Source organism: Pavona decussata, unplaced genomic scaffold (genome assembly GCF_977016875.1).
Source record: "Pavona decussata unplaced genomic scaffold, jaPavDecu1.1 SCAFFOLD_254, whole genome shotgun sequence".
In the NCBI taxonomy this organism is placed as follows: domain Eukaryota; kingdom Metazoa; phylum Cnidaria; class Anthozoa; order Scleractinia; family Agariciidae; genus Pavona; species Pavona decussata.
This window is the reverse complement of record NW_028145657.1, coordinates 2,365,001-2,387,649: the sequence shown is the minus strand read 5'-3', so window position 1 is coordinate 2,387,649 and position 22,649 is coordinate 2,365,001. Positions and strand designations below refer to the sequence as shown.

Sequence of the window (22,649 nt, the reverse complement as noted above, 5' to 3'; positions counted from 1 at the left end):
CAAGAGGTAAACAAAATTAATAAACTTTAATTATACACAGCACTTAAAGTTACTATACGAGGCACATTGAAAAACTACGCTGAAGAATCATATGAACCTTTGCACCAGAGTTCTGGGGCTGATTATGACATTAAAAGTTGGCCCTTCAAGGTTCCAATATCAACTTAAACATTCTCCTCATAGTATGCTCAATATTTCTTATGGAACAGGTTAGGAGAATTTGATTAAAAATCAAAACACTTCATTTCTGGTGATCAAATTCTTTACTCTCACGGCCAGACCTGTTCAAAGAGCGGATAACTTTATCCAGTGGATAAAATATATTGGTTGGAGTACATTTTATCCGCTAGATAGCGATTTATCCACTGAATAAAGTTATCCGCTCTTTGAACAACCGGGACCTGTACATGTACGTTTGACAGGTATTGCTATTGTGAGGAGAATTTATATGTCAATCACTATTGAGGCTTAAAGGGCTAACGCAGTGCAGTGGGTCAAACATCTGACCTTACTAGGTATGTTTTAATTTAAAACTTATGCCTATGCCACCAAATTCCTACAAGACAGGGCTGCACAGCTGTGATTAATGCAGTCAACACCTGTCAAAAACATGACTTGAAAGTCCTGGTCACTCTTTGAAACTTCACTTGATTCTGGACAAGAACAGAAAACAACCCTAGGTATGTTTGTTTTAGAGGGTGATGACCACAGCTTCCTTTTACGAGAATGGAACTGTCTCTTATCCTTTCACTCTGAAACTCAAACAAGTACAACTGCACAAATCCACAGAAAAATAAACAGCACCACAAGAACGTACTGCTCAGTAGCTTTCATTTGAATGGTCACACTTTAAGATTTCATCCACAGACTCAAAAGTTAGAACCACCTTGTACAGCATAATAAACAGCACCACAGGAAAGTAATGCTCAGTAGCTTTCATTTGAATGGTCACACTTTAGGATTTCATCCACAGACTCAAAGTTAGAACCACCTTGTACAGCATAATAAACAGCACCACAGGAAAGTAATGTCCAGTAGCTTTCATTATTTTGAATGGTCACACTTAAGGATTTCATCCACAGACTAAATTTTGATCCACCTTGTACAGCATAATGAACAGCACCACAGGAAAGTACTGTTCAGTAGCTTTCACTTGAATTGTCACACTTTAAGGCTTCATCTACAAATCAATTAATATCCCATGGACTAATTCATACATGTAGTTCAGTGTCAGAGTGAAAGATTAAGGTCGTTTGCAGGTTCAACAGTGCTAGTTAATTACCTGATAGGTCAAACTGTAAAATAAAAACAACAACAACAACAACAACATATCCCAGCTCCAAAACACAAGTAAGGAAAAACACTCACTATATTATTCAGTTTTGAGAAGCTAGCTGGCAAAAGTAATTCATTGCTATCACTTCCTTGCAAAACAATTTACCACTGAACCTTTTATCCTGCATTAGTAAAGTAAACAATTTATAGAATAGTATTTAAGGCAAAACCTGTTTAGCAATTAAGTCTAACTTCATCAACTCTGTGTGAGATACATATACTGCTGCCGCCTCTCTTAATTACCTGCACAGTAGTTACAGATTATCATAATTGTGTCCCTATTACAGAGAGCCAGCAATAAACACAATAATAATGTCATGTGGGATATTTTACCCAAATGAATGATGTACTCTAGCTTATCAGTAGTATAACCTGGAAAGGAGTGAGAAATTTAACAAACTCACATTACACTTGCCAAAGTACGGTAATGTGAAGAACTGGTAAAACCCCTAAGAAAATACGACAGGAAACATTTTGCCATCACTACAATTCTGTAAGTTACCACCAACACGGTGGCACATTATCACATATCACATCAACATTTTACAAGCAGTTTTGTACAGAGCCCCTCTTGACTGTGGGCCATCACCTGAGAATCATGTGTGCAGACGATGCCTCTCAGATTGCTCAGACCATGATCAACAAGCAGGACTGTGTACAAGAATTCATAATTATGCTAAGTGACTTGAACAACAACTGATCATGATTTACTGTAAAAGCTCTCTTAAGCCCCACCAAAATCCCCCCCCCCCCTCCTCCCCTGCATGTCAACAGGCAACGAACCTCTGTTGTAAGTCAGCTTACAGTATGTAGTAACAAGCCAACCCATTCATCAAGTGACACAGTTGGGCATTTCCAATTAAACGCCAGTTGAAAAGATTTAACTTTTAGAAATATAGTGATGATCAACTCATAACTTTTTTCTATTTTAATGACAGCTAGAGGAGAAGAAAGGAAAAATAAAGCTTTGGGTAAATGTAAAATTATTTGAAATTAGCCCTTCCCCCAACTTTGGGGACTTTAAAGAGCCTTTACAGTTCAATTTGAGGGGAACAAAACATTGACACAGGACACCACACAGTACAATACTGTATCCTCAGCTTCATCGTTGCAGACACAATACAGTCTTCTCTGTATTTGTGTCTGTTGGCACACCATACTCACTTTTCATGATCAGTCTCTCATACTGAGAGTTCATGTGAATTTTGTTCACAGTGAAAATTGCACCTGACCATATCAAGAAGAGAAAACGACTACACACAGCAACAGCTAACTTTAATTCAGGGTAACTTCATGTGTCATGCCTCAAAAAATTCCCCCAAGTATGTCAAACCTTTTAACTCTGTTCACTCAAAATTCCTAGCCTGGGAATGAGAGCAATTTATTGATGATAAACCATCTGACAGTGAGGCCAAATTACAACCTAGTTATGAGCCAAACGGGACACCGAAATGTAGAAAAGAAGTTTTTTTCAAGTTTCTGATTATCCTAATATTTTGCTTATTAACTTAATACTTTTTTAAAAAGTTTAGCATACCAAATGTGTCCTGTGTTTTCTCTTCTCGCTACAGTCAGGACGCACACCTTGCACATGCAAGGTCTATGGCTTTCAAGCCAGCTTAAGGCCTCTTAAATAGTATAAATCCTATAGTTTTCTTAAAATATCAGGAAATTCTGATATTGCCTATGTGTAGCTTTTTTAATGATCATAAAGAGAACATTGATTTAGTAGTTGATCCTGTTTTGCTCATTGTATCTTCATGTGCCTGCAAAAACAGAGGATAAAGAGTCTCCATAAGGTTAACAAAAAAACAACCCCAAAATCTAAGCATTTTAAAAGGAAAATTAACGAAAAAAACGTTACATGACGTTTTGATGACTTCATTATCAAAATTAACGCTGTGATAATGATGACATGAAGTCGTCAAAACGTCATGTAACGTTTTTTGTTAATTTTCCTTTCAATGTTTCTCAAAATCAATCTTGATAAGAAGTTCAAAATCTAAGCTAAGCAATTATTCAATTAACAACCGCATTGTAAGTGGAAGTTGGGTGCCTGTGATATCCAGGAGGTTCCATTAATGGCCCCCAGGCCCTCAAGGGAAGACAGCCACCTGTCACACTGATAAAACAGCGGAAAATACAGAGGGAGGGGGAAAAACAGAAGTTTACCTGGTGCCATTAGCGACTCGTGCATGGCATAGTTAGTCAAGGGACTGGTTATGAAACTGCTTGCCATCTTCAAATTTCATAGCATTAGTGCTGCAATTTATCATAATTATTTAATTTCTTGGAAGGGCCGTGACCGTGCACAATCCTTTGTTTTAATGTTCTCACTAGAGCTGAATATCTCAACATGAACATTTTCTGTTGACAGTCAGTTGCTCCTGACCGACACATTTGAAAATCTTTTGTGAATTGTACACTGCCGAAGCCAAAAACTGGATGCTAACAAAAACATATATTAACAAAAAAGTCTATCATAACAATTGTCTTTTAACTTTTTGCAGGGTTTGGAACAATTAAGGCAAGATACCTACTGGACATAATAAAATTATTGTCTTTACTTGAAAATGAAAGGGCATGTAGTTGGGTTGGAAAAGTATGATCATTAATTTCATTACTCTGATTCCTTTCCTAATGCTCTGGCACAATTCACTCACTTAACTCACCAGCAGCACTCCATTAATTCAATTTAATACATTTTCTCACCTGGTAACCTATAACTAGTTTGGGTGGAAGGTTGAGACGTTCCTTGAATGCACGTCTGCAAAGGAAAGACCACAATTAACAAGTACAGCATGAAGGTAATTTATAGAGGAGGACATGTACTGTAGCAGACGAACTGGAATACAAGTTTACCAGCACATATACACACACGATAACCACATTTACACAGTCCTACATGAATTCAGTACCAGTGCATTTGTACATAGTTCCACAAATGTTTGTTTTTATCAACCTAAAAGGGTAATTTAGCCAAGTCTGTAAAGCGATTTGAGTGACGACGTTTCCAGGGTTACCTCTTCTCAGAGACACCAGTAAATGTGTATACATATGTGTACATGCAGTTTTCTCTTAAGCATGTACTAGAAAAAGACCTTAATAGCCAGAACTTGGCAATTAGGCATCCAAGGCATGTCTACATGTATGTCTGAAATTTGAGACAAATTTCATCACATTTTTTTTTTTTTTTCAAAAAGAGGACTGCAGACATCTTGACATCCTTCAGGTCAAAAACTTGCAAGAAAGCTTCAACAATTTGGTTTATTTCATTGGTTCATTGGTCACCAATTACACACTGATCCATTGTTCTTTATCTCTGCCAGTTTGCTAGACAATATCAATAGGGTACAAACCAAAACAGGAGTCTGCCATTAAGGTCTCCAGGTCTCCATGTTATGTTCAACACCTGCTATCAGTTGCTGCATCTGCAAGTCTGATGTTTAACATAGTGATAACATCCAAATCCAACCCAACAGAGTTCAGGAATGAACCGTTAATAATGATTGTAACAACTCTTCTTGATACAGTAAGACGACATCTTACCCTATGCCGAGGTTTGCATCTTGGTCAGCTGCATTCTTTGTCCATATTGCCAGCTTATCTCCCTTTGTACGTATTTGAACTACAGCTCCACAAACACTCTCAGAGTACTCACCAAATGACTCGCCAACAAGAAGCATCAACTAGACAACAAAAAAAAAAAGAGAAGTAAGCCGACAAGAATGCAGCTTAGCAGACACCTGTGGCACAGGGTAATCAGGGCTTTGACAAGAGTGTTTACATTTTGGTCAGGGCAGCAAGTTGAACATTTCGCACACTGGGCTTCTCATTATTACGCTTGCACAAACAGAAGGTAGCACATTTTAGACAATCACTATCCATTACATAGTCAGTACCAAAAAAATTGACAATCAATAAGTTACTTACACTTATGAGTTTGCGCATTTGGGTTATGTGTACAATTGGACCAAACCTTTTAAATTAAATAACTTCTTCATAAGGTTTCAAAAATAAGTTTGCTAACACAACTGTGAATCGGGCAGTGTCATTCCTCAAACCATCATGCCAGTTGCAACAAACTTTACTAGGCTCTTAAATTTACTGGATAGTCAACAACTCAAACTTAAGTCCAATAATAATTGGATATTGGATAAAACTAATTGATATACAATCCAATAATTATTGGATACAACTACTGTACTCGATATACAATCCAATAACTATTGGATAAAACTACTCGATATACATACAATCTTAAAGTGTTCACTGGGAAAAATACACGCATCTCAGTCTGCCAATATTTCACTACCTTTGTGTTCCATCATGAATCACAGCATACAGGTTCGCAATAATATTTATGTATGTGACTCGACACATACTAGGACACATTTTAAACACCAAAAAGTGGTTTTTGAAATATAACAGGTGTGTATAACTGGCAGACAACTGACAAATTGATGGAAGGAATATCAAACTTCTTACCGTCTCAACCCATAATCTGTCAAGCTCTTGCTGTCTGAAATTTTTTTGTGTGTTTACTAGCCAGCGTCCTCCATGTCTATTTCTTTCATCTTCCCACATTGGCTCAATTCCTTCCTACAGATAGAGTGGATTAAGCAAACATTGAACATTGAAGTAACCTTATCAGTTGGAAGCTGACCCTCAAATCTAATAATTTGCTACAGTGGGTTTCTGGAAAAGGATAAAAGTGAAGATAGGACGTCACCTAAGATCCAAATTTTCTCTAAATTTGCTTTACTTTTGCTCTGTTCTGTACTTATTTTGACCTAAAAGCTTGGTTCTTGAGTGATCCTGCAGATAATTTTGGAATGACATTGGTTCTAGTTAAGATACTAAGGCTGGTTGAACATGAGTAAGCTTGAATAAACGTTTCCTTGAGAAGTCTTCTCATTCATATACTGGCAAAATTTTTGTTCTACAAGGAAAACTTGTCAGGAAAACAGATATGTAGCTACATGTGATCGTCTGAACGCATAGCAAGTTTTTCTTGACAAAAAAAAAATTGTCAAGAAGTTTTACTTGGCAACTCTTCTTGTTCAAAAACCATCAAAATGTTTCAACAAGGACACATTACAAATGAAACTTGACTGGGTGGAAACAGCCTAATATTTACAGTCAACCCAGGTCACGCGTGAACGATATTTTTGAAACTTGAACAGGGTTTTGAAATTTACATGTCAGTTTTGAAAATCACCAACGAGATTTCAGAGTTCCCGTATAAATTTCCCTAGCTTATTGACAGTATAAAGCTATGAATTTTTCTTTACATTGAAAAGTTGAATATTTCAAGAATTACAATATTGTTTCCCAAGTATTTTGAATCTTTTTTTCAGTTAATGCGCCTTTTTCGGAACGATTTCCAGAGAAATGTCCAACATTCCATTCACACGTCAGACATTACAAAGAGAAATTCAAATGTTCATTTCATTCTTGGAAATACTGTTCACGCGTGACCTGGGTTGACTGTGAGGTACAGTATGAACAGCTGACTTGCGGTTTGTCATTTAAAAATTTACCTTGAACATTGAATAATCGCATCCAGATTGTAACCTGCTAGCAGCTTGGATATGGTTATACACCCTAAAATGCATAAGAATACGTTAGCTTATTGGTAGAAAAGTTAAGGTTATCCGCACAACAATTGGTGGCAAATTGAAATTATTTATGTTTAACAAAGCATGTACAACGTCAGAGTAACAATAGTAACAATCAGCAGTTGAAACGCCAAAGGTAATAAAAAAATAGGACTAAATTATAACAAAAACCGGCTTTAAAATGGTCTGTTTCCTTTGTTGCCTAGATTTTTATAACTATGTAGCAGTTCTGACTTTTTTCCTTTAACTTCTATACCCTTAATATTCATTAAAGCAATAACAAGTTTACAACAACAACAAAATGCTTTTTTTTCTAACTAATGGATTTCTGGCCCACCCAGATAAAAATAAAGTTAAAGGGATACTCTAGACCCCAAAACAACTTTCGATTAAAAGGTAGCATTTGGACTATAATAAAGGGTAACCGGCACAAAAAGTACAAAAGAAAAAAGTAAAAGGCTGAAAATTGCCGGAGAAAGGCGAAATTTTCCCCGTTTTGAAGACCGGAAGTAAAAATCGTCTTTGGTAGAGCACGTGATCGATGACGTAGAATGAAGAACCGCTCTTGTTTACAACACTGAAGACAATATGGATTCTGGGGATTAGCGCAGTTCTTTTGCTTGTTTTTCTTCTGAACAAAATAGTACAATCGAAATTGCGGACGGAGCATCGTTAGCAGAGCTATGAGGGCGCTCTTTCGCATGTGTTTAGCCGTGCAACAGCGAAGTGAACTCAGTTACGGACCCTACAAAACGAGTGCGAAGAGGTGTTTTAGAGCGGATTGGTAAGCGACCAGTTATGCATTCTATTGCAAACTTTCGGTGTATTTCACATCCGCAATGTGATTTCATTGGCGATTGAATAAGGTTTGAGTAGCATTAAAGTTTCTTTTTTATGGTACGGCGTTGTTATTTGAAATCTAGTTTAGTTTGGTCATTTAGTTATATTTTTTGGCCTGTTTAATAGCAGTTAATAGAGACACAGCGTACAAAGCTCAGCGAAAGCTTGGAGATGTGGGCAGCTTTCATTATAACGATTCACACTTTACAGGAGCGGTACCTGTACAAACAGCAATACTACGACGAAGACTAAGCACATAAATAAATTCTGGAGTCATCCTGATTGTGTTGTACTGGGCCTTTTGGGATTTTAACCTTTCATGCCATATTGCGTTCTATAGTACTGCATTCGAGCTCACTTTACAGGGATTTTTTCCGCTACGTAATGTGACTGGCAATTTTTCATTGTTTTCCATTTTAAAGCAAAACAAGGCCTGTCACCTTTGATATTATGCTGATTTAGAAAACGGTGTTCACTGTTGTTGGTCATTTTGTCCTGTTGCGCCGCGTATACAGCGAATATGACAGTCACGTACCTGAACTGAACAAGGCTAATGAAATAACTGCGATACTACGTGTGTTCGAAAGGTAAGCTTAAGTATCATTAACGGCTAATGCTAGTTTTCTTCAAGCTGCACTGCAATAACAATTTTTTATTATTTTTCAAACATACAGTGAACCCTAGTTCTGGTGGAGTAGCTTGTTTTGTGATCTGTCTGGCGCGAGCGGCTTCATTGGACGTGCTGTCCTCCATCGGGCCTATGCTCTTATTTTCTGATAGTCCTTCTTTAAAACAAGGTTGAAATGGCGTTTTGTGAGCTTTTCATATTTCCATAGACACAGCTATGATAATTTGTGGTTGAGAACAGTCTTCAGAAAAGTGAGCAGAGGTCGTCGGGTTAGCAAACAAATCGAATCGCATGTCTCCGAACCATTCGTACAAAACCCGAAAGAAATGCCAATTATGAAGACCTTCACTGTTGTTACTAGAATTAAGCATCAAGTAACTATAAATCGATATGGTGTTATTGAATTTTCCTCAAAACGCGAACTATTCATTTTATTTTGGAATTTTAAAATCAAGCCATTTACCGAATCTTGCTAAAGAAATCCAGGGGAATCTAACCGGAAAAGGTTTGGCGAGTTCTTCTTTCTGCGTCATTTCCGGTTTTCGGCCCAAGCGCTGCTTCGAATCCCATGGCGAGAAACTTTTCGTTTTTCTAGGCAAAATAACGGAGATCGAACTCCAATTTTGGTAAATATCTTTTATTTGGGTCATAAGCTTTCTGAATTTGGAAAGTTGTTTTGGGGTCTAGAGTATCCCTTTAATGTTGTTGTTGTTGTTGTTGTTGTTGTTGTTAACTGTCAGTTGAGGGCCAGTCTATGATAACAAGCAACTAGGATTACTTAATAAGGTTGTTGTCGCAGTTTGATTCCTAACACACCAACCTATGGAGTAGCAAGCTTTATAGAGATAGCTTTATAAGATCCCAGTTATAAACAAAAGAGCATCTCCCAAATCTTGTTGTCTTTCAGTCAACTTGAAAAATACAAGTTTGCATTTTTTGTACAGATAAATACCTCGTGATTATTCCAATTTAGTTCAACTGTCTTGTGCAATGTGGATGAACTATTCAGTAATGGAACAGGTGGGAATGGCATTCAAGTTGAGACAGAGAATAAGAAATGTACCGTCATGTGCTGATCGACATTCTCCATAAAACCTTGAATTTGGTCATTTCATGTTACTGTTTGGCAGAGGACAGCAAAGAAAAATGTACCAAAATTTATTCACTATTTTTCTTATGAAATCCTATTTCCTATTTTGTTGACGGCTGTCTGCTGAGTACTGATGAAAGCCCTCCATACATTTTTAAGGTATCTGTATACACTAAGTAATGATTGAAAAGTACTTACGCCCAGAAATCTTCAACCTTTTAGCGGTAAAAGACAAAGTCAAGGAGAATAATTTCATTACTGTGTGATTCCACTTTTAACACAGATGGGATGGAATTATACATTATTACAAAAAAGAAAACAATCATAATTATTGCTATGTTTGGCAGAAACAGCAGCTGCATGGGGATTGTAAATATATGTCAGTCTTATAATTATTAAACCAAAAGGCTGAAACTGACCATTAAGACATCTCATGCAAAACAAACAGTGACATTCTAGACTACACGATAACACATCATCCATAAAAAAGCTACTGGTCTGCAAAGGATACAGTATCAAAAGATGTTACAAGACGAAGATTTGCTTTCCATGATTTTGCCTTGTCATTTTTAAAGAACCACAGAGCCCACTTGTTTTGTAATGGATGTTTAATGTACGGGGCTGGAGCTAAAGCACCTTCCGTTGTCTGTCCATCTTTAGCTTTCTCCTGTTCATTGAACAAATAAAATGAATGAAATTGAATGAAATCGTTGTGCATTTAGTCATTCCACAAGTGTTCTGCACTGCCAGAACATTCACCACAAAATGGTGCCTAGAAGAATACTGATTCAGTACGGTACAATTATAAAACAATAGGGTTGTCGAATAATTATCATACGTTACTAATTAAATGCTGTGGACAATGTCAGTGTATACATCAAAGATCAGTGTGCACCAATCTTAGTAGAACAATAATTTTGACAACAGGCCCATCAAGAAAACAGTTCAATGGTGGGATTGGACCCATGCAAAAACTTGTCCCATGGTTTTCACTGTGAGAGCGCATCATTGTCCTTTATAGTTGTGCTCCCACTGAATTATTTTATTAAGTCTGATGGTGACTGGTAAAGTGACGCTTATTGAGTCTATCCTTGACACTATCACCACCAAACTACAACCCAAACATTAGTGATTACATGTCAGGATTCTCTTCTTGTTTGCTTTGAGGTTTCTTTTCTTATTTGGTATGTTTTGCTTTAAACAAAGACCTTGTTTGTCCGAGCTGGTCTCTACTTGGTTATTTAACAGGTATCATCCCCCTACTTGTGGTATTGTGCTGTAAGATACTTTCACTTGTCCATCGCTTGCCAAGCCAATTTCTTGTCGCAATCAGTGAAGCAAGAAACACTCTTTCCACATAGGGGTTTATTTTCCTACTTCCGCATGTTGTGTTGTTCTTTCAAACATTTTGTTTGATGGACATTAAAGAAAAATATTTGAATGCAACTGTCTGATTATAGCACGAGTAACTGAAAATACTGTCCAATTACTTGGGCTCGATATATACACTGTTCTTAAGTAATGTTGTAGTCATGGTGGCTGGCAGCCAATCAGATTAAGAATTTGTTAGACAAGACGTTTTCTGTTTAAAACCCAAGGAAATAATTACTACTGTAAGTTGTACAAAAACACCTACAATGGTTGCTTTCAAAAACCATGTACCTCACAGTCCAAAAGATACTGTGAGTAGCAAAACATAAGCAATATGCTAACCCAATAATATATACAAAAAAAATGGGGAAAATTGAAATTCAGCCAAGAAATGACCATTGATAACGGACTTGAAAGTGTCTATTGTTGAATATTTTATATTAGTTCAGCTGAGTTCAGAAAGGAATTGCCACGAAATTAAAGCCGTTACCAGCCAGCTTTATCACATCAAATAAGTTCCCTTTACTATCTTAAATGTTAATGTGTCTCTCTGGGAGCATATCAATGAAATACCACAAACGTTCTTACAGTATATACGAGATTAAATGAAACGGAACCATTACAGCTTACTGTTTGATTATGCAACCTTTCATTATATCTTGAAATGAGAGATATAAAGATTGCAAAACGTGCCAGAACTTTTGAAATGCTAGTGATTTTTCACTTTCTCGTGTACGACGACCACGTTCTTTCAGTTCACGCGATGAAGACAATTCAAATTGAGCGAATACTGTAGTAAACTCACAAACTCATGCAATCGATAGCCAACAACAACTGTTCTAAGCTGTTAAATGTATTCTGGAGAAAAAACTTATTACGACCAAAAAATAATTTGATGGAAACTGGGCAAAGAGTCTTCGACAAAGTCAAAGAAATATTTATTGAATAAATTGTTGTTCTTCTACCAACTTATATAAAAAATCGTTTAACATTGATCGGTACACATGACATGCAGTCACGACTCAGCCGAGTTTGTTGGCGGATTTCTCACTAAATAATTTCGCCAAAACCATGCAAAATTTACCACAGTAAAACTATATTACTGTGTTATCATCTTACCTCTTCTTTACTTTGTTCTTTTTGATCTTTAGCTGGTAATTCATCGCCAGAAGCCATACTAACTGGAGTAAAATCGCCGTAAATCCCTCAGATATTTCTGCCTGACCGGCATCACGTGGGATACTTGTACATGCGTACACTTGTCAATCATTCCCAGACCTCCTCAAGTCCAGCACGGTAGTGCCCAGAAGGAGACCAGCTTGGGTTTTTTTTTTTTTTTTTTTTCGCTGGAAACCAACAAATAACGATACAGTATAAAGTCTATGAAGAACCGACGGGCTTTTAGTGCACGTGGCGAGCATGGAGAGCAAAGGGCGTGCGTGCAAGAACTAAAACAAATATCGAATATCGTGAGTGGGAAGATGGATCGGGATGAATGTACATCAATAAATAAGTGAATGAGCTCAAAATGAAGTAAACAACAAAATAATGAAGGAAAAACCACAACAACAACAACAACAAAAACAAACGGTAAAAAGAACGAAGAACAAAGCCGACAGACCACTGATCCCGTGGGTTGCACGATGCGTCTCACCTGACCTTGTGAGCATATCTTTCAAACACCTGCTTCTCTTTATATAACAGGAAGGGAGGATGAGATAAAAGATGATGGGTGGTCCTTGATAAATTTCTTAATGAGGGTTAGTTCTCCGTTAAGATTCCATTTGTTCTTTCAGACATTCTTTAGGTTTAGCACTGATGGATTGCACAGTGTCGGACAAAAGGCGACATATCAGAATATATTCTGGCGCATTTTTTGGTTTCCTTGGATTGCTAACTTTCACTCTGTGAATTGTACTTCTGCGAGAAAATTAAAAACCAGGTTATCTGAGTAACTTGTTGGCACGGACGTCTCTATTTCACGGCTTCAAGGAGTGTTACTGCCATTGAATAATAGCTCTGAGGAGGGCCTTTCCTAACGCTTGGAGTGTGGTAGGAAGAGAAATGCGTGAATTGAAACCGTCTCCGTTTGGTTTGAAATAATAAATAATAAATAACTTTCATTTACCCTCGGCAGTGTTTTATAGCACAAGTGCTAGTGGGGCCGAGCATTAAATTTCGCAAAGAAACAATTTAAATTGAAAATAACATAGTTAAAAATCCCAACTGGCAGGAGGCAGACCAGCTGGCTATCTACAAGCGCGTCCGAGGAGTTGAACTCGGGGCTACCGAGAAACAACTCCAGCTTTAACTCCAGCTAGCGGTCAGAGCGGGACTTGAACCCGGGACCACCGGATTACAAGTCCAGCACCCTAACCACTCGACCATGCTGCGTGCGAACGTCGAAGACAGAGTCTTTTGTAAAACCTTTCGCCTTTAAAGATTGCATTCTACGGAATGAATGAATGAATGAATGAATGAATGAATGAATGAATGAATGAATGAATGAATGAATGAATGAATGAATGAATGAATGAATGAATGAATGAATGAATGAATGAATGAATGAATGAATGAATGAATGAATGAATGAATGAATGAATGAATGAATGAATGAATGAATAAAAGAATGAATGAATGAATGAATGAATGAATGAATGAATGAATGAATGAATGAATGAATGAATAAAAGAATGAATGAATGAATGAATCAATGAATGAATGAATGAATGAATGAATGAATGAATGAATGAATGAATGAATGAATGAATGAATGAATGAATGAATGAATGAATGAATGAATGAATGAATGAATGAATGAATGAATGAATGAATGAGGAAAATCATTGGAAATAAGCTGAATCACTTCACGCTGAAAGTGTACACTTTGGAGTGAAAAAAAAATAAGCCATACAAGTAATTTTCCACGATTGCATTTGTTTATTCATAAAACTTGGGAGGAGGGGGGGGGGGGGGGGGGCGAGAGGAAACTAGCATAATAAGCTACTCCAAACATTCTTAATCTCATAATTTACATAAACCACGCAAAAATCTCATTTTTGTTTGAGCCTTTAGCTAAATTTCAATGGGTCAGCTTGGAGGTGAGAAACTTCAAGATTGCTCCGCATTTTACAGGATGTTGTTCAGTGGGTGGTTAGATGAAACTATATGGTAGACCTGAGTCAATAAAGCAGTAACTCGGGTTAAAGAAAGAAAAGGAGCCATAAGGCTGTCAGTTTATTATGGCATGATTTGTTTCTTAGTGCGAGCCGGCGATGGAAGACTGATCAGTGACATTATTTGGTTGTGTCTCTAGAGCGCGCGCGCGTATCTCCTTTGTTGATGCAACAGACCGCATTTTTCATAATTGGAAGGAATGAAGGCACTTCAACGCTGTTTGGTTTTCTTCATCCTACCACGGGTTGCCTTATCTTCCTTATGCGATGAAAATCCAGGTCTTATCCAGTGTGTGGCATTAAAAAACCAGTTCATACTCCCAGACAAAGATAGTTGCAATCCTCTTAAGAAAACCTGCAAAACTGGCGATTTGGTTGATCCACGAGTAGCGGACTGCCATTTGGAGCTAAGTGGCAACACCTTTCATTCTTTGGTCGAAGATTTCAAGCTTAGCACTGGCTACAGATGCTTCCCCACTATTCCAGAGCCCGACGTGTTCCACAGGCGAAATGTAGGACCCAGTTTCGGTGAGCCCCAATGTGTTCCGACAAAGTACAAACGACTCGGAAGTTTCCTTTGCGGAGAACACGGCACTCGGTGCGTATGTGATGCCCCAAAGGAAACTGGGTATTCGGAGCACTGGTGGAAAAATACCTGCAGGTCAGTATTGGCTTTTCAGTATTACGCGGCAGTGATTATTCTGTGAATATCAGGGGACGTGCAAATTCTCACTCAAGAATGCAGATACCAGGCCATACTGACATGACATACTACTTTCTTCTAAGCTGGATTGGCAGACTAAAAGAGTGTAGTATGACATGTCATACTGCACTCTTCTTATGATATGACAAGTCCCTTAGCTCAGTCGTCCAAGCTGGATTGCCGGCAGACTTCTTGATGGCAGTGATGTTAACTGGAAGACAATTGCTCATAATGTATATTGTTGTGTTGCAAATAAAATTTGTATTTATTAAAAAAAAATAATAACAATAATAATAGAGCGTATGCAACCAATCCCAAGGGATTCCAATGACAATGGCATGGTGACCATGTGGTTTACCATAAGAACTCTTTTGTTGACCGTACACCAACATGGCGGCGATGACGTCACAAGCATACTCTCCATAATACACTCTTCTAATGCGCGTTAACTATAGTGTTTCAGCCACTGGATTTCGCGAAAGAGAAATGTATTTTTATAAGCAAATTATTTATAGGAAAACTGTGTCACATGACTGAATACAGTTTTAGAGACTGACTCGTAAATAGCCTGAGGATCAGACTCGCAAATGGATAACCTCTTTAAATTGCTTTGCAACACTAACTGAATAAAACATAACTTAAAAAACCATAGTAAATACTGGCCAATCACAACAGAGGCAAACAGCGAAATTAACCAATCAGAATTCGAAGCAAAACTAACTAACCGGCGCAAAACGCGAAAAAACGCGTGCAAGCACATAACGATTGGTTTTGGATTTGGTTCTCGTTAGTTGACAAAGTCACACGAGTTTTGCTAACCAATGACAGAGAAACAAACCGAAAAGCAAAGCAGAAGCAAAATCACCTCTTTCGACACTCAATTGGAAACAGCTCTATTATCCGTATACACCATTGACCGTTATTGAGAAAGAACCGTAAATAAAAGTTGCCTTTATTCTTTTCCACAGGTGTCAGTACTTTGTGAATCTTTGTCACATCCCAAAAGTCTGCGCGCACGGCGGAAGATGCAGAATGTGGGGATCTGAACTTCGTTGTGAGTGTCCTCCATACGTGACGCACTGCAAAATAGGCATAAATCAGTGTAAGGCAAATCCGGGGCTTTGCTTAGACGAGGGAAAGGTTTGCATAGAGCTGTATGATAACAATATTGGCTGGAGAATAGGGGATGAGAGGGAAGGAAATGGGTTTGCTTGCCTTTCAGCAAAAACTGTGAAATCTTTAAAAGAGGTGACGCACTATTGCGACGTGTCCAGCGAGACATTCACCAGAATGGGCGGAGTGGAGCCAAGGAATGAGTTAGACTTGTGCTGCTATCGAATGCTGACATGCGCAGGCGGAGAAAGCATCCCTAGAAAAGGAACAGTGTTCAGTTATCGACCTTGCTATTGTAACGTGGAATTCCGTAAATGCCTTCTCACGGTAGCGTTTGATTTGAAATACAAAAGCAAAGCAGAGGATATAGTGAAAGTGTTAAATAGTATGACACACTGTAGCATTGATGATGGAGAGCAGTGTGACCCTATAAGACCATGGACCTGTAAGAAGGGGGACCTGATAAACCCTAAAATCGCCCATTGTATAATCGATTGCAAAACAGGCCCGCTGCTCCCAATCTGGGCTCGCGCATGCGCAATTCGGCAATGCAAGCCACCCCACCATCAAGATCATCTTAGAATTGTAGACGTACCGCGCGCTGAGGAAAGTTCGATTTGTAAACCAGTCGAGAAACTGCCTGTGGTGTGTGGAAACCGAGATACCGACACACGATGTGTCTGCGACGGTAAGCCGAACAGAGTTGACTTTACTGACAGATGCCGGTGCCAGTATTGGCCGGATCACTGGGGACAGCATAGCTTGATCATGAAAGAAAAGAAGAATGGATGAAGATAGTTTGTGACCCATTACTAATGATTCTCTCATGTAAAAATAAGAGTAAACCAACGACAGTTATACTTCTTTATAGTGTCACTTAACAGACATAGAAGTGGGGCTTTAATGTAGTTTACATTCGAGTATTGGTTCTTTCACTTTCAAAGGTGCTAGCTGTGCTTTAAATTAGCACGAATTACAATTCGCAACTTTAGAAAAACAAATAAACTTGACTCAAGTATTGCTTTGTTTTATGCTGACCTTCATAGACTAAATTGCGCCCATATGTCTTTGCTGCGGCGTTTAACTTCCTTCCGAGCAGAGGTTCTGGCAGGAGGCTATGAGGCCTTGCAATCACCTCTTTGAACAGTTGCTTAGTACTGTCAACTCTCGCCTTGCGGACACCTTGCTATTACGGACACTCCAATAATACGAACAGCAGCTAAATCCCCAGCAAAACTATACTACAGACGTTAAGTTTGACTAAAATATTTTCTCACCATTACGGTCTCTCGCTATCGAGGGAACTAACTCCCGGTCCCGAGGATGTCCGCAATAAAGGGAGTTGACTGCCACTGTAACACCTTGCACACATGGGTACTAAGCACAACGACTATGCTTGTATTTCCTCTCAAATGTGGCCCAGATGTTATAAAGGGTCTTCAGCTAACTTAGTCTTCAAATGTTTTCTCGCGGGGTCGGGCATCTGCCACGAAGGATTTCAATTGCTAAGTGAACCTTTATTTTTTGCTTTCTAAGCAATAACGAACCATCAAAATTAATTCTATATCAGGCTGTTCAACAAACAAAACGTTAGGTTTGATCAATTTTACACAGAATTTAAGAAAATAAACTTCCACTTTATTTTAATTTCATTGTCGGAACCTCGTAGAAGTTCCTTTATTCCGTCGTAAAAATTAACTGTAAACCTGGCCCCAGTTGTCCAAAGGCCGGATAACTTTGTCTAGCGGATAAGTAACAATCCGACAGTTTCATGGCTGTGCAAAGATTTCATTATTTCCTCGTGCCCAAGCGAATATGCACACTCTAACCACAGCTTAATTGGGGAGTGTACGAAAACCTTGGACAACTTTTAACGTGAAGTATATTTAGACGCTGAAGAGTGCCTTATCCAGCGGATAAATTAAGTTATCCAGCCTTTGAACAACTGGGGCCAGATGTCTAACTGAAACAGCTTCAAACAGGTTTGAACTCTTTGAGGTACTTATCACTTTATAACTGCATGTCCAAATAATCACCGTTCAGTGTTTAACGGAAACGAAAACTTTACAGTACTTCTTCTTAGAGGGCGGTTAGTCGAGCCGATCGTCTTGACACCGAATTAAAAAGTGATCTCATAATCAAATAAACAATGTTAGTTTTCTTAATTTCAAACTTTAAAACTGGCTCACGCGACTGGTTTCACAAGTTCACTAAGCTAGCAATGCTTTCCTAGATCAAATTTTCTCTGAAAATGGTCTCTCCACGCTTTGGCAGAGAAGGAAAATAAATACTTACCGTTTAACTCCAAAATTAGCGATGAAAGGACCTGTCAGCCAACTTAACAGGTATGTAAACAGTAACTGATGGCAGATTCAACAAATAGTAATCGCTGTGCCTATATGACTACAATTTCCGTGATAAAAAGGTCACTTGGTTTAAATCAGTTGCACTGAAAACTTTGGAAAATACTTGAACCCTTGATATTTAGCAGGGATGCTAAATGACGGCCACATTGCAGCGGACGGATTTCTTTTCCAAGTTGTAAAGCCACATGTCGCATCCGTGACAAGATCAGAATGAAATATTTTCGTTGGCACAAGTCTTAGCTTCTGCCCTGCCCAAGAACCAATATATGTATTGAATATAAACTTTAGTTTACGGAATGTGTGAGTGCAAGACCAAATATCAGGACCAGGTTGCAGGTTGCATAGCAGAAACAGGTAGAAGCAGGTGGGTAACTGTATTGCACGTTACCGTTATATCAAGTGTTGCCTAAACCCATTTGAACAAAAAAAAAAAAACCCCTAAGGAAAATGGCTGACATTTTAAGATTCTTTTACCTACATTCAAATTATCCTCACTAGCCTCGTTCAAGGTGAAATTTTCTTTTCATTTTCGAACTCAAGAACGAGGTTTGTAGGGCTAATTTGAATGCAAGCAAAAGGATGTCAACCATTATTGCTTAGCAAATTGCTCTTATAAAAAGGAAATTTTTAGCTGCGTGGTGCTTTGTTTAGTTATTTTCGTCAGGTTTTGGAAACGGCTAATCCTATTGAGCCTAAACTTGCTCTTATGAAATTTGTGTTACCTTTATAAGCATCTCTGTGCCACCAAACCCCTCCACAGGCTTAGATCCTCTAGACACTCCGGTAAAATGTTGTTGGTTATTTATGAAGGGGGGATTGGGGATGGTGGGGGGGGGGGGGGTGGGGTAAGACGAATTGCCATACATACCTACACTTCACAAGCTTGGGTAAAGAGGCACACCATGCCAAACCTTATTGTAACGTCAGTCTGTAATACTTGTAATTCGTATTCCAATCCTTTAATACAAGTTTCCCTCTCTTTCCGATGAACTCAATTTTGATATGATGAGCTTTGTTTCAGACGAGATTTGCACCTGATTCATAATATAAACAGTAACGTCAATAAACTGCAGCTACTTGTAGGCCCAAAGGTCAGATTGCTGCCTGCAAAGCGACACGTTTATATCCACTTAAACTTTATTCAAATTCCCATCAATAAGCCGCCGTGACATTTGGACAAGTAACACATAACATGACAAATAATAAAAAAATATTAAGTAAATTTACAAATACATTTATCAAAAGGAAAGGACGTAAGTGAAAAGGAAAGCACGAGGTTGGCCCTTTGACGTTTTCTCGAACTGCTGGAAGAACAGAGACTGTAAAGTAGAACGCGTCACGCCATGTAGAATGTTGACCTGAGGCAGTGAATAACTGCGTTCAACTGAGTGGAAAAGTTGCCGGAGGCTAATGTTAGGCCATCGATTTAGTTGTGATTTTACAGTCTGTAATGATTTTTGGTAGTGTGATTGTGGTCAAACAATAAATGTTTGCCCTTTTGGGCGCTTTGTTGTTGTCTAAGAAATGTCAGATATCAAGTCTGTTTTCTCTAAATCTGTGGACCTGATTGGTTGTCCATCTAGTTCCGCTTGTTGCATCAAATTACATATTCCTCGACCAGCAGCATTCCAAATCACGAAGCGGAGGATTTTTGCTGTTTCCTTCGCACATCTGTGCTTTTTTGGGTTCTATTTCAGTTTGCTGGATACTGAAAGGTTAGTGATCGTTTGCTTACTATGTCCTTGGTGACTGTAAGAGAAACAATACATGGAGGAAGCTCGTGATTTCGGATGAGGCATTGGATATCTGTACGATTGCCTAAATGTGGAGTCGCGTGCTTCAGTCTTCTGTAAAGTTGGTTTGCTCTCCTCAAATCAGGCCCAGGGCAGTTCTCAGAACATGTTTGTATGACGTAGAACGTTCGGTTTTCGAACGCAATCGAACGAAATCGAACTCAAAAAATTGCGCATGTGGACAAAATCGAACGTCCAAAAAAGTTCGATTTTGTTCAGTCATCGAACAAAATCGAACGCAGTGCAAAAATTATCGAACAACATCAAACGTTTGGCTTTCCAACTAGATACGTAAAATGATTGAGAGTTGAGTCAGTCTGCAGAACATAGCATGTGCACGCGCGAGTATAAGTCTCGCGTGTTTTATATGTCAAATAATGGTACGCCAAACTCTCCTATCCTGCGCGGCAGACGGACGGTAAACCTCCGGTATACCGGGGTTTTTTGTCCGCCTGTCGGGCGCAGGCTAAAATTTCCACTTGTGATGCACACTAAATTAACTTGCTGAAAAGAGTCTTTAATAATACCCTTCAGTCAGGTTTAGTTCTGAGTCTGACCTAAGTATATACAAAAATAAATAAATAAAGTACAGTGTTATATTAACAAAAATAAATAAATAAAGTACAGTGTTACATAAATAAATGTTGTAAGAATCGAAATTCAAAATGGCGACATTACAGACAACCCGGAAGAAGGAGTATGCTATGATGCAGACGACTTTTTCGTTTAACATTTCTTAAAGAATCTCCATGTAAGGTTTTATAATGCTGAAATATAACAACCTGCACGCGAGTAACTTCGAAGATCATACTGCACCCGGTGCATGCCAGTTAAATGCCTTTGCACGCGCCAAATCTCGTTGACTTCTGCCATTCAACCTATACGGGATCGAATGGGATGATAATTGTGTTATGAGTAAATATATCTTTATGCCGGTTGTTCACAAGAATTATTGTTATGGCCGATAGCTAGAAAAATGCAAGATTCATTCATACAAACAGACACTCGTAAACGAAGACATCGATCGGTAGAAATACAAGTTGTATCAGTAACGCTGTGTCAGTCAAGCCGAAGGTTCTCTTGCCAAGAGGGTTCTCATGCCAACAAAACAATTCTTCTTTCATTGAAAAAATTAGCTGAGTTCCTATTTAAGTGAAATCATAGCTATACTGGTTTTAATAAGTACTGCGCATAAAAATAAAATTTACTTATATACCTACACGTAACCAACAGTGCTTTACAACAATAAAACTTTAATTTAAAATAATCAACTCAAAGGTAAATAAGTAAAAAGGTTTTATTATCTTTTCATTTTTTGATCATATTCTGGGCGATTACCTGTTTGATATAGCGTTAAACTCGCCGAATGAAGGTGAGCTCTTTTCGGCTTTCCTGGCCAGAGGAAAGCAAGAGAGTTCGAAATAAACTTTGCTTCGAAAATGTCATTCCACGGTACAGAGCAGATGACTTCGCAGTCATTTCCGTATGTCACAGCAAACTGAATCTGTCCTAGAAAATCTCTTTTCTACCCGTGCAGCCCTACCGCATCTTAAGTAGGGAAGATAGGGATCGACCACCAGTGGATCTTAGGAAACAACTCAGACTCTTAATCACTCCAGATCCGTAGTTAGATCCTTGGAAACCTTAAGTGCCTCCGTTCAGTTGCAGACTGATTCGACGGTTGAAGAGCTACTACATATTGCGTTTACAAGCTTCAACATTTAATTGCAGCTGTTAAATTTTCTCACCGTCGTCCATGCTTTGACTTCCAAAATAACCGGCGCGGGCAAGAGCGGATGTAAGAATCTGAACTGTTTCGAGTTACCGCTGGCTGTATTCACTCTTTTCGGATCCAAAGTAAAAAAAAAAGGCCCAGATCATGAATCCAAAGAATCCTCCTTCGGCCTGGATCATTTGGATCCATAATCTGCTTTTGGATTTTTGTAAAGAAAGGTAAAGTAAAATCCATGCATTTTTGGGTTAAATCCGAATTTGGATTTTCCAAAAGAAACGCACCCCTAGAGTGCCGCATATTGACAACGAAACATTTAGGAATATGAATAGTCTAGGCGTGAAATAAACTATAATTCACTCAAATATATTGGTGCTCGTGTCAGGGTCTCGTTTGTTCACTCTTTGCAGACCTACGTAATGGCTGATGAAGACAGTTCACTGTTAATTCAAGAAGATCACAATGAGAGACAACAGGAAAACCACAACACTGAACCAGGACTTTCGGAAGAGCCACGGTCAGGGAGAACTAGATATCTAGTGGTTCTTTGCATTCTGTTTGTCGAGTTATGTGAGCGTTTAACCTTCTATGGTATGGCAGCAAATCTGGTGTTTTATTGCAAGGATGTTCTCAAGCTTGCCTCGCCGTTACCCAGTACAATCGCTTTGGCTTTTCAAGGTAACTGGGTTTGTGTTTATGGATTCAAATAACGTTAATTTAAATTAGTTTTAATCGTTTGCGTTGAAACAGCGACTATAGAAACTTCATAGGAAAAAAATAAAACTTTACAGGTCATGTTCTCATGGGATCAGCTGTTTCAACCTAAACCAGTTTTTCGAGTTGATTTGCTTGAAGGCCCCAATAGAGCACTTTATTTTCCA

General features: G+C 38.5%; 3 protein-coding genes across 3 annotated transcripts in view; 2 read left to right on the top strand and 1 right to left on the bottom strand.

Moving 5' to 3' along the window:
* Nucleotides 1–7: 7 nt before the first annotated feature.
* Nucleotides 8–12,155, bottom strand: LOC146456564 (eukaryotic translation initiation factor 4E-like). The gene is made up of 7 exons (XM_085092589.1): nt 12,005–12,155; nt 10,009–10,181; nt 6,879–6,942; nt 5,824–5,937; nt 4,885–5,024; nt 4,048–4,102; nt 8–3,101 (listed from the first exon to the last, which is right to left on the bottom strand). The coding sequence occupies exons 1-7, from the start codon at nt 12,059–12,061 to the stop codon at nt 3,042–3,044; spliced, it is 663 nt and encodes a 220-aa protein (XP_084948715.1). The 5' UTR covers nt 12,062–12,155; the 3' UTR covers nt 8–3,041.
* Nucleotides 12,156–13,997: 1,842 nt separating this feature from the next.
* Nucleotides 13,998–17,565, top strand: LOC146456563 (uncharacterized). Its single transcript, XM_085092669.1, has 2 exons — nt 13,998–14,722; nt 15,733–17,565. Exons 1-2 carry the CDS (start codon nt 14,262–14,264, stop codon nt 16,667–16,669), a joined length of 1,398 nt encoding a protein of 465 aa, XP_084948795.1. The 5' UTR covers nt 13,998–14,261; the 3' UTR covers nt 16,670–17,565.
* A 2,282-nt stretch (nt 17,566–19,847) lies between these two features.
* Nucleotides 19,848–22,649, top strand: part of LOC146456562 (solute carrier family 15 member 4-like) — an 8,445-nt gene continuing 5,643 nt past the window's right edge. The window contains exons 1-2 of the mRNA XM_085092814.1: nt 19,848–19,958; nt 22,179–22,446. Coding sequence (XP_084948940.1) covers nt 22,188–22,446 — 259 coding nt within the window. The 5' untranslated portion in view covers nt 19,848–19,958; nt 22,179–22,187. The remainder of the gene's footprint in view (nt 19,959–22,178; nt 22,447–22,649) is intronic.